Source organism: Dichomitus squalens (genome assembly GCF_000275845.1).
Source record: "Dichomitus squalens LYAD-421 SS1 unplaced genomic scaffold DICSQscaffold_30, whole genome shotgun sequence".
NCBI lineage: Eukaryota > Fungi > Basidiomycota > Agaricomycetes > Polyporales > Polyporaceae > Dichomitus > Dichomitus squalens.
Window position 1 is genome coordinate 48663 of NW_006766912.1, and position 11981 is coordinate 60643.

At 54.6% G+C, this 11981-nt stretch overlaps 4 protein-coding genes and 1 non-coding gene across 5 annotated transcripts; 3 read left to right on the forward strand and 2 right to left on the reverse strand.

Moving 5' to 3' along the window:
- Positions 1 to 389: 389 nt before the first annotated feature.
- On the forward strand, positions 390 to 4396 carry DICSQDRAFT_148593 (uncharacterized protein; the record flags this gene model as incomplete). The annotated part of the gene is made up of 8 exons (XM_007367933.1): positions 390 to 611; positions 1492 to 1821; positions 1877 to 2559; positions 2613 to 2679; positions 2710 to 3186; positions 3238 to 3629; positions 3703 to 3823; positions 3884 to 4396. 8 exons carry the CDS (start codon positions 390 to 392, stop codon positions 4394 to 4396), a joined length of 2805 nt encoding a protein of 934 aa, XP_007367995.1.
- A 502-nt stretch (positions 4397 to 4898) lies between these two features.
- On the reverse strand, positions 4899 to 4971 carry DICSQDRAFT_t138. Its single transcript has one exon. It is a non-coding gene; the product is annotated as a tRNA-Thr (tRNA).
- A 268-nt stretch (positions 4972 to 5239) lies between these two features.
- On the forward strand, positions 5240 to 6865 carry DICSQDRAFT_182049 (uncharacterized protein; the record flags this gene model as incomplete). The annotated part of the gene is made up of 3 exons (XM_007367934.1): positions 5240 to 5646; positions 5717 to 5833; positions 5895 to 6865. A coding segment is annotated over exon 3 (897 nt), but the record flags the coding sequence as incomplete, so codon positions are not given.
- Positions 6866 to 8115: 1250 nt separating this feature from the next.
- DICSQDRAFT_39709 (uncharacterized protein) lies at positions 8116 to 9030 on the forward strand (the record flags this gene model as incomplete). The annotated part of the gene is made up of 3 exons (XM_007367918.1): positions 8116 to 8283; positions 8678 to 8789; positions 8903 to 9030. Coding segments are annotated over 3 exons (408 nt in total), but the record flags the coding sequence as incomplete, so codon positions are not given.
- Positions 9031 to 10013: 983 nt separating this feature from the next.
- Positions 10014 to 10460, reverse strand: DICSQDRAFT_172196 (uncharacterized protein; the record flags this gene model as incomplete). Its single annotated transcript, XM_007367935.1, has 1 exon — positions 10014 to 10460. One exon carries the CDS (start codon positions 10458 to 10460, stop codon positions 10014 to 10016), a length of 447 nt encoding a protein of 148 aa, XP_007367997.1.
- Between the last annotated feature and the right edge of the window lie 1521 nt (positions 10461 to 11981).

The window sequence follows — 11981 nt, forward strand, 5'->3', positions numbered from 1 at the left end:
ATCGTCGGGCTGGCCATACGTGGCCTGAAGATCGTCGTTGCATTGGCAATCGGGGCGCGATTGAGAAGTGATAGGCGTCTGCGCACGAACGTTGGTCATTTCCGGGGCATCGTCGGCCTTCTCTCGTGTCCTCGAGCATACGGAACACCGGTGCTGGCGGTTTCTTCCTGAGAGCCAGTCAAGCGTTGCAAGCGGATTGACCAAGTCGGAGACGCTCGAGCGCCAACAGACGGCCCGGGCAGGGTGGGCGTTCCACGTGACGTCACCGATGCGGTCGATTGAGCTTCTCAAAAAGTCGAGAGACCCCAAGTTTCTCCCTGTTTCTCTCTCCCCATCTCCCTCTCGTCCATCGACCTCCTTCGACGTCCCAGACGCCTCCGACGCCCTCGATGAGCTCGCTAAGACACCACAGAATCATCATCGCCTCCCTCTTCCTGCCCAACACCACCGTCTTGGGCGACTCTGCGCCGGCTTCTCCGAACGAGTCTGCGCTCGGCTCGTTTGTCCCTTCGACGCCTTCGCTTTTGACCCCTGGAACGCCGGGGCGGCAGCCTTTACTCCCCAAAGCCACTGGTCCGCTCAAGAGCATCGTCGAGGATTTGAAGGACAAGGTGAGCGTTCTGACTATACCAGAGCCGTCTATCGCCGCAGTCTCGGTCCCGCGTAGCCTCGTAAGCAGACGTCATGGGACGCAGAATGTGTCCCATGAATCCTCACTTTGACGTTCGTACGTCATGCAAAGGATGTTGGCCGTAAACCTGTCGCACATAGTGTGACGATATATGTGCGATACATGCTGTTCGTTCCCTCTTCTGTGACACTGGGCGTATGGATCTGGCAGCGGCATTTCTCCCATTGCCCACATCACAACACGTATCCGGAGAGCTATGGTATGCACACATAATTATAACGTGTAGCAAGTCTCCATGGCGTTCGAGCAAGGCCTCAGGTGGCCCTATAGGCCGCTCAATTCTTGAGGATGCGGGACGCAGAACGCACTCAGAGCTCGTTTGATGGATGTGATGGGCTAGCCGAACCTGCCGCATACGGCAAGGTACCAACCTCATTTCTCGTGCCCGTTGTTTTCCAAGGGGTCTGTCGTGTCCCAAGCCTCACAGAAAAAGTATGATTCGCGAGTATGTTGAAGATGAAAGCTTTCCGCGTCGATTGACACTACCCTTGAGGCACTTTGTGAGGGGGTAGGAGTGTCATCCTCACTCGAGGGGTTTCGAAGGCGAGCTTGTCGACTAGTCTCGCTTAGCCCATCACCTCCATCGATGGCCTCTGAACGTGTCCTGCGTCCTGCGTCCAAAAGAATTGAGCGGCCCTTATGAGGAACTTGAAGGTCCGTGTGAGGCCGTGGTGACCGTCTCCCGAGAGAGCCGTATGATCTCATTGGCTCGCGGCAATCCTTCGTTCTCTCGTGCAAACCATCAGTCTTCATGCGCTCAAGGATTTCACTTTTGAATGGCTTGCTAAACCTGACTTCAGAGCCGCCATCCGACACCCTCCATAACTCCTCGTGCTGAGGCTGCCAACCCCTTCTCGAGGATAGGTTCCTCGATTTCCGGTCCAGAATCTCTGCTTGATGCCCTTGCGAAGTTGAACGGGACCAAGACCATCAACGCTGGTAGTTCCACTTCTCCCCCAAACGGTGCACGCAACTTTCAGACCACCCACCATGGCAGTAATGCCCACACGCGGGTGCAGAGGAGGTCATCTCGCTCGTCTGCGCATCGCGCCGCCTCCCGCTCCTTGTCGTCCTCCCGGCACGATCCGGGGCATCACAGCATCAAGTGGCATTTCGAGAACAATCCGCACGTACGTTTGAACTGCATTGTTGCTTGCTTATCTATTATAACGAGTCTTCTTTCAGTGTAACGGTGGCTTGAAGAATGCCATCGAATCCGTCGGCGACAGGCTTCGGCGCAAGCTTTGGGTCGGTACGCTAGGGACGAACACGGATGGCTTCCGCGAGAGTCTACGCCGCAACATCGAATGGCGCATGCGGGAAGAGCGGGAAAGTGTACCGGTCTGGATTCCCGATTCGGACTTTGCCAGCTGCTACGACGAATTTTGCCACCAGGTGCTCTGGCCGGCCCTCCACTACGCCGTTCCCGACGCACCAAAGACCAAGGCGTTCTACGAGAGTGCAGCGTACAAGCAGTACGTTGCCGTCAACCAGCGCTTCGCGGACACTATCGCCTCAGCGTACGTCGAGGGCGATATCATCTGGGTGAACGACTACCATCTCATGTTGCTCCCTACTATGCTGCGCGAGCGTCTACCTAACGCCGCTATTGGCTTCTTCATGCACGTCGCGTTTCCATCCTCTGAGATCTTCCGCTGCCTCAGTGTGCGGGAGCCTCTGCTGAAGGGTGTGCTCGGCGCGGACCTGATCGGATTCCAAACCGCGAACTACGCGCGCCACTTCAGGCAGACCGTGAGCCGTATACTCACTGCGGAGGCCCTCCCGAAGGGTATCCAGCTGGACGACCGCTTCATCGACGTTGGCGTTTTTCCTATGGGTATTGATGTCAGCAGTATAACTGCGAAGAAGTGAGTCTTGTCAGTCGTACCGTCGTATCGTAGATAGCCTGACGCTTCTCCAGGCAAGACGCGGAGGTTACTGAGTGGATGAAGTCGCTCAGGCAGCGCTACGCTGGGATGAAGATTATCGTTGGCCGCGACAAGCTGGACGTTATTCAGGGCGTGCGACACAAGATCCAGGCGTTCGAGGCGTTCCTCGACAAGTACCCCGAGTACCAGGGCAAGGTCGTCCTCATCCAGGTCGCGCTCCAGACAACCGAGGAGAACGAAGCACAGGGCGGCGTCGCCGATGTCGTCTCGCACCTCAACTCCCGCTTCTCGACGCTCACGTACCAGCCCGTCGTCTTCCTCCACACGCAGGACCTCACGTTCAGCCAGTACCTCGCGCTGCTGACAGTCGCTGACGCATTTATGGTCACGAGTTTGAGGGAGGGGATGGCGCTACGTGCGCACGAGTTCGTAGAGTGTCAGGAGCAGAGACACCGCCCATTGATCTTGAGCGAGTTCACGGGCTCGTACAGTTATAGCGGGTTCAGGTCGTGTATCCCGATCAACCCGTGGGACAAGCGGTCGACTGCGAAGGCGATTCACCAGGCGCTCACCATGAGCAACGAGGAGGCCACGTCGCGCTGGGAGGTACGTTGGTTTGACGTTGTACCTACTGACAGCTCTAATACTTCTGGATAGGACCTGCACAATCATGTCGTAACGCAAAGCGCCCAAGCATTCGTCACATCCTTCCTCGTCCGCTGCCTGCGTTCGAACATCGAGCACATGCAATCCGTCGACCCGGCGGACATCGCAACGTTCGACGTCGCGCGCGTCCTCCCTCGCTACCGCCACTCGCAGAAGCGCTTGCTTCTCTTCGACTTCGAGGGTACGATCTGGACGCGCGACATCATCACCATCGCTCGCAACGCAGGTGCAACGGGTACCCCTGAATTCGAGGCCCCGGAGGAAGCGATCAAGCTGCTCAACCGGCTCGCGGAGGACCCGAGGAATCAGGTATGGCTGCTGAGCGGGCTGACGAAGAAGATGCTGGACGTGGTTGCCGAGAAGGCGCCGACGATTGGTATTGTGTAAGTTTTGTCAGGCACATGCGTCTTGTCTCGTCGGATGGCATCCTGATGTGCTCCCTTGGCTTGTTCACAGCGCGGAGAACGGATGCTTCATCAAGCCGCTGCCGGACCGCGACGGCAACTCGGCGTGGATCAGCGTCGTTGCGAACTTCAACATGACCTGGAAGGCGGCGTGCATGGAGATCTTGCAATACGTATGTCCCGTCTTGTTTCGCATGAGGATCGATCGTGTACCTGAATCTGCTTGTCTGCAGTTCACAGAGCGGACCCCCGGTTCTTTCGTTGAGGAGCGCGAAGCATCTGTCGTTTGGCGGTTCTGGACTCAGAAGGAGACCGACGAGCACAACGCGGACTGGCAGTGGGCGCACCGCCAGGCCGCCGAGGCCCAGAACCACATCTTCGACTCCATCGGAGAGCGCTACGGCCTGCGCATCATCCCCGGCTCGACCTCCTTCCTCGTGCTGCCTAACAACATCTCGCGCTCGACAGCCGTCGGAGCGATCCTCCAGCCTGGAGGGCCTCTGCGCACGCAGCTCACCGCACGCGCCGCCGCGGCGTGGCTGTCGTCGGAGGCGATGGAAGCGGACAACGCGACTGACTTTGACTTCGTGCTGGGGGTGGGCAAGGACGAGCGGCTGATGCGGCGGCTGAACGAGCTGGACAATGCGGAGACGTGCTCGACGAGCAGCAAGGGCACGGACGCGAAGTGGAAGCTGGATCCGGAGCAGGTCGTCCCGACGCTCTGGCGGTTCGCGGACGTGAAGTGAGCGTGCTTCGGGGGCAAGGTATGATAATGTAAGACTGTGAGGAACGGAAGAAAGAAGTGTGAATTTACGACACACATGTAGAACAAGGCCTGCTTTGTATCAGATGCTCTGTTTGCACCCATGTTGTACTTGCTATCTATATACTAATTCTCAAACAAAAACGCGTACAAGATTGATCTCCTAATTGGAGTATGATGGCAAGTACGAGGGCACGCCAGACACCCACGAATGCGACACCCAGAGAAGAATGGTTCAGTCTCGACTCAAAGCCGGTTCGCGATTTGGGATGATTGGGCTGTGTACTCGCGATCCTCATCAGCCCCAGAAAAAGACGACCCACAAAGCAGCTCGATGATGTCTACACTGTGGAGAAGAATAGGTACCAGTTAAATGTCCCACTCAAAAAGCTGGAAGTTACGTGCCCACCATATCCGTGGGGAACGGTTTGGCAGGCCACGAAGTCGTGGCTAGCGAGACCTCACATTATATTGCCTCAATCATGTTCCCACTAGCCGACTCGAACGACTGACCTCGTCATTACTAGTGACGCGCTCTACCAACTGAGCTAAGCGGGATTCGCTAGGATAGACTATGAGAGGGATATAGCATTCCTCCGAATCCGTATGGAACCCCAAGTGTTAAAGCTGGAGTCCAGCACTTCTTTGGCTAGTCATCGCCTTCAATCGACAAGCCTTGTCGATGAAGGTCAGTGTGTTCTACATGCATCGGACGTCGCGAGCGAAACCGCTTCTTACGCCAATATCAAAGTCGGGCGCCTGTTCTCCGGCATTCGCTCGCCTCGTCATCGGAATCCATCGGAGCAACTGTCTTGCCAGTTTGCAAGTCCCTCTGGCAGGCCCGCGGCTGTCTCGACACAATACCTCTGGCCCCTCCAGCGTAAATCGTCTACACATGACATGAAGATGCAAGAAGGCTCTGTGCTCCCACTCGCTGATCCGCAACTGATCCCTCGGGCGTCCGATATTGGCTCGAAAGCCATTCACCTATACGAGGACGTCCTCATAGCTATCTTCGATTGCTTCGACACCTCCGAATCCGTGGGTCGTACCGCTTGCGCGAGCTGCTCACGGGTGTGCTCTTTGTGGACTGAGCCCGCTTTACGGGCGTTATGGAAGAATATAGGCGCAACCTTGCTTCCGCTCTACTGGATTCTGCTCCCAGACGACTTTGTAGGTGCATGGGTCGATCGGCATGGCCGTCAGGAGCAACTAGAGATGTACATTCTCAAGGTAAGTTCTTCATGCAGATGTTACGCCTCTTCTATTCATTTCACTCGCTGAGCTTCCCGATTTCTCCTAGATCCTGAAGGATGTACCGTGGACGGACCCCGCCATCTGGGAACGATTCCTCCTCTACGCTGCATATGTGCATCACGTACCATTTCAAGGCTGTCTTCATACCTGTGAAATCCCCCTAGTACGCTCTCTCGTATCTCTTAATGGACAGAAGACCTTCCTCCCTCAACTCCGTTCACTAGCATGGTTCGAGGCACCTCACGTCGCCAGCGTTCTTGCTTGCCTAGTGTCACCATCCTTGACCACGGTTAAGCTGATGATCAACACCCTCACTCCCTCTGCGCAGGTTGAGGAGGTTCTACACTCTCTTCCTCGCCTCGCACCCATGATCTCTGACCTGACGATCGTCAGCTCTAGTCCCTTAGACCGAAGCATCCCCTCGCTGTGTAGTTTCGGACGCCTTCGGCGGTTATCCCTCCCGAATCATCTGTTGATATCCGACCTATCAGCGTTTCCATGGAGCAGTCAGGAGACGCTCATGCACCTTCGTTGTTCTACCACAGGCTTCAGGCAGCTCCTTCACCCGAACCCGGCGGGACACTTCGATCTTCCCTCCTTAAGACTCCTCTACTTGGGTCCGACCTCTACCGATGATTTGCTGGCTATCATAGAGCAACTGCACGCGCCATACCTCCGCAATCTAGCCATCAAGGTCGAGGATGAGGACAACTATCCCAGTGAGATTCTAGCTCAAACAGTCCTCCTTCGTGCAGTGTCCAGAGCGTCATTCGTCGGGACTCTGACATGTTTCGCATTCATCGTTCGGTCGCTATCGCTCATACCTAGTCGGGACCTTCCTACGACTTCCACCGTGGTCCTCGACATCATCAGGCCGCTATCCTCACTTCGAGCACTCCGAGAGCTGTCAGTGAGTTATCGGAGGAGCGATGCCACACTGGGCACGGACGACGATATCTTGGAAGTTGCAAGGGCATGGAACGACCTGGAGTCACTGAGACTCATGCTTCCTTCGTCCAAGAAGTACGACTGCGACGGCTTTCCCGGACTCGACTCGCTGGCTCACCTCGCCGAGCACTGTCCTCGTCTGACTTCAGTCAGTATACCGCTTGCTCTTGTTCACTCGCCTTCACACGTACGGTCAGGCGACGAAGGCAGCAGAGTTTGGCTGCCGGCCTCGCACCCCTTACAATCCCTCCGCCTCAGCATCCGTCAGTGGAATGACGAGGTTGCACCTGATGTGTTTGCACGATGTATCAACGATCTCTTCCCGCACCTCTCCACGAATGGGTTTCACTATCGTCATCCTATCCCAGCGATAATGGCACTGGACCATTACAAAACGAAGTGGATCCTCACTATGGAGGCCTTCCAAGCTCTGAAGATGGGGACAGGAAGGGGTGCCCGTGACCTCGAACCTTTAGACTAGACAGCGGAGATTCTATTCTCCATTCCCTACAGTGGACTCACTGCGTAGCCTGGATGAGCTAAATACTCGCATTGCGATATATGTCTGATAGCTTCTGAAACGTCATTGTATTCCATCTCTCTATCGCCTGCTCTCATGTCTTCCGTACTGATCGTTGTCCTAGTATCGAGGCGATGCGAAATATCCCCAGTCGGCGAACTCGGACTTTTACACGTTCAGGCGTTTGTAATGCAAACCGCCTCCATTCGATCGTCAACTATCCGGTATCGGCGGGCCATGTCCGGCGGCGTCGCGGACGAGCAACCATTCTATGGAATGCCAGCGGCTAGCTCAGACAGCACCCCGTGCGCACCGGCAGGAGGACGGTTTAGACAGTGATGCGCTATCTAGCTGTTTATTTCGATGATGCCGCTAGTTCAATCACTCTACTAGGGGTCAATCTGCAGTCTTCCGATCGCATGCATCGCCATGCTGTTTGTTGTTCGGAAGGGCAGAAGCTTGGAGACTGACATCGGCCACCACTATGATGCATGTTGCGGAGCAGCAAAAAAATCGCGCATTGCCTTAGAGCGTATCTGCTCAGACCGACGCGACTCAGGAGTGATACCATGACTGCTTCCTGCGTCCTTGATATATGGCTGATGTACTCGTTGCCCTTTATAGCCCGAGGCGCTCCACTTCGCCCTCATACACGCTGGCAATTCTCTGGGCAGCCCCTCCACTACACGTTTGAACTCAGCCTTACCACAAATTTGGCGCTATATTCGCTCTTTGTTTCGTCCTTACAGTGCGCAAGCGCTTCCATCTTTAATCCGGCTTGACTACCAATCTGGAACGGGCTCAGCAAGTTGGTCAGATTTGACTCTCATGTAAGTCGTCCCGGATTAAATTCTTTGCCTGATCCTCACTAAAGTGCTGGCTAGGTCGCAGTTTGACACTGCCAATCGCTTGTTCTCCACTGTGGGCTTGAGCAAGTATATTCCACTTCTTGTTCTAGTCGACGTGCTAAATTTCCTGTAGCGTTGCTATATTACAATTTTGCCACAACAGTTGATCTCGAGGTTGAACGTTACTGGTCAGGTTCTCGATCCTGGGCATCCGTCTTCTTCTTCATCAACAGATACACCGCCGTGCTTGCTCATATACCCGTTGTTTATGAATTCTTTGGCCTGATGCCAGAATCAGTGAGTCAACGTTCGCCGTCTGGATTGCTAAACTCAACAGTTGAGCTACTTCCTTTAGAGGGGAGTACACTGCACGAGAGCGCTATATATACCTCACAGCGCACCGCAGATGTCGTCAGCTCCAAACATTTCACCAAATCTATATTGTACTTGGCCAAGGCATAGTCGCAAGTAAGTCTGCTAATGATTGCTCGTGTGGGGAGTTGAAATCTTAGCCTACCCCAATCTATCCTGGAGTTTGTCTCTTGCTCCGCACCCATGCGCTGTGTATGCGCGATCGCAGGGTGCTCTATGTTTCTGGAGGGATGTTCATGATTGCATTCGCAGTCTGCGTGGTGTGTCACTCTTTTTACGTTTCGATGTTGGAGGCTGTCCACTGATAATCATCTCGCAGTGGACAATCACGTCGGTACATCTCTCGCAGGAACCCGTCCCACAAGATATGATTGCGCAGCCGGGATGCGATCTCACTGTGTCGATAAACCAGTCAGCAAACTCCACCATATGTCCAACCCTCGCTGATAGATTGCCCCTCGTACTGCAGAGCCATCTGTGAGTACCCCTTGACCCGACGCCCCGAATGTTGCCAGGTAGTAGCAGTAGCTCAAGCGACGTCTAGTTCTTGCCGTGGCATGGGGTGTCATGCTCGTACTCGATGCAACGGTCTTTACCATCACATTCTTCCAAGCTATCCATATGGACCGATTATGGAGCCATAGCTTGGCGCATCGCATGTTGATAGACGGTGAGTTCCCTTGTCGGCGTCAGTACCAATTGAGCCTTATCCGACTCTGAGACTCACTCAACTTCATGGTTCCCACAGGCGCCCTCTATTTTGGGTGGGTTTGCTGCCCTTTGTATGTGTCGGGGCCTTGATATGACCCAGTTTCCTTGCTGTAGCGTTCTCGCCGTCTTCTATCTGTCAGATATCGTCACTTATGTGGTACGTGACGGACGCTACCCCCCCCAGTTCAACATCTTTTCGGCTGATTGATAGTACGATCTGGACAGGTTGCACCGGTACGTGGACGGTCATGATCGCTATAGTCAAGGGTTCCGCTTAATCGGCAGTTTAGATTGCATACAAGGGCGTTCTGACGACTCTCACGAATATGTGTGTCGCTGCAGTGGGTTTGCTGATACCATCTCATCATCTTCCGCTGGAGTCTAGATTATCGAACGTACTCGTCTCGCGCATGATGCTCAACATCCGAGACCCCAATCTGTTTGAGCTGCCGCGGCACTGGCCTGAAGAACTGGGAAGGCTTTCCGCACCAGAGCCCCGTTGATTTTCCACGACTGCTGTCGACGACCAAGCGATCCGATATGTTGCTTGCTCCTGCTAAGTTGTACACACTATCCACTTGCGTAATACATGTAAACAATATTCCAGATTTGAGACCTACTCAGCTACGACAGCATGTCCGACTATGTGCTCGACGCCATGCTCTGATATAAGCCATCTCCCTCCTCATCCCAGAAGACCGCATCGTCGCGACGCCGCCGCAGTTCACGAATTTCCCTCCAAATCGGCTATCGACCGTGATCGTAGGATGGGGCCGGCTCAACCTGTGCATTCGGAACAAGTTCATAGATGGGCCGCGCAAACCCCTTCGTCCGCTCTTCTGGCTGCCCCCGAAGCCCGACCCCGGCTATTACGAGTTCCCTCATGATGCGGGGGAGGGAGCTGATCAACCGGCACCTTCAGCCAACCAAATCCATCCTCGTGCTCAAAATCGATGGGTATAGTGTCGAGCCAGTTTGCGACATTGACGAGCAAGGTGAACGAGCGCGGTGACGCTTGGGTGAGGAGGGATTTGGACCGACTCGCCTAGCCGGGGTTGGTTCATGTGTAGAATCTGTAGATGGAGCGATTCGAGCTTAGGCCATGCCTTGGCCATCGTGAGGATGTCAACATCGTTGACGCAGATGTCTGACCAGTAGCCTGCGAGGTGTACCTTGCGCAGCCACCTCAACGAGCGCACGCTATCGAGCAGCACGCAGGATTGTTTAGGGGGCAGGATCGGCGGGACGCCGGTTTCTGCTACGAAAAAACCGAGAACGATCTCGCGGAGGGATAGGGAGAAGGTGGAATGGGAAATTGCATGACATATGCGAGGGTGCCCAGTGGAGCGGTCGTCCTCAGAAGCTTCGTGGTAGGTGATCTCCAGGGCCATGACGTTCGGAGCGCGCAGAGTCTGCACAAATACTGTGGGATTCGCTAAAGTGGCTTTGGAGAACATCGGAAGGATTCAAGGGTAGACACAGATGGGAGATATGCAAGCGATGCCGGGGTAACGACAAGATGTCCCGTAAGATCCAATCTACGAATTCGCTTGAAACCTGAAAGACAGGGTAGGACGTCGGACCGTGTAGTTCGCGGCGGCACTGAACTGATTTGCAGCTGCCATAGGTGCGGTACGATATTCGAGAGGCTGGCCAGAGTGGACTTGACAACTGACTCCACCGGCTTGATGGCGGCAATATGATAGTCAAAGTGCTTCAAGGACGGAGAGGCTAGATCAAAGAGAACAGATCCCTTCTCTATTGACATCGCGTCATTGTCAAACTAGCACAATGACTTTCAGGATGGCAGGGAAGTCTGCCTGCCGTTGTGGTCTAGGAGAGCACGAAGGAGGCCGATGTCAGTCTCGGGGCTCCAACGGACGATGTGGTGGATCCGAGCAGCACAGCAGAGGAAGCGTCCCCAAACTTCAGGGTTTGTGAACGGTCGTTCTACCACCACCTGTGAATCGGAACAATACACTATCAGCTTCATCCGACACCTGCAAGGATCCCGATCGACTTACTTTGATTACATACTCGTGGTATTCCAGTGACTCCGTTCGCCGTCGGTAACTATCTCGATGTTCCCTCTTCACAGACTCTGGAGGCAGGCGCAGGACACTGTACAGGGGAAGGAGGGAGGCCGACAAAGTCTTCCATAGCGCCTACAGTGCGGGTTCGGACCACGATCGACAGACCAGAGCGCATCGTGCGCACGCTGCGCGGTCTACTCCGTCTTCGCCCAACACGTCGAACTGATCGAAAACCGTTATGAGGATGTCTCGATAGAGGAGCATCGTGGTGGCGGTGATGTAGAAGGGCGGTCGAATCACCCGCTCATGAGCGCCGCGGGCGATTGCAGTTACAGTCCTCGGCTTTCAGCGAATTGACAACCACAGTTGACTCAGTTCAGTCAAGTCCTATTCCTCATAGTATCTCAGCTTGCTTCCTAGAGTGCCATGCTGAACGTGAACATCAGAGGGCGTAACGCAGGTCAGCGAAGCCACGAGCAGGCTGTCTTGAAGGTCAAATTTTGTAAGGGCCTGTTCGGCAAAGAGTTGGAGTTAGAGTTACCGGCATTTCATGCCCAAATATAGTAATAATATCTCGGTTTTCAATCTCGAGAAAACTCGAGTTACTCGGGCGAGTGCATGCGTTCGGATGCCTCCCAGTAACTCCGGGCGGTTGTTATCAGCTCAGGTCATAAATTATCTCGAGGCTCTACCCTTTTGGCAGCCTGCTTGATTCTCTCTCTATAGAGTATTGGGATGGCTACCATGACCGGCGTAGATTGTGATCAGACATCCGAGACCATCCTACTTGAGGGATTAGGGCAGGCTACTACCAAGGCCCGCCCAGTCAAAACAATGACAGTTACTGCTATAATAGCCTGTCTTCGGCGCTCTATTTGA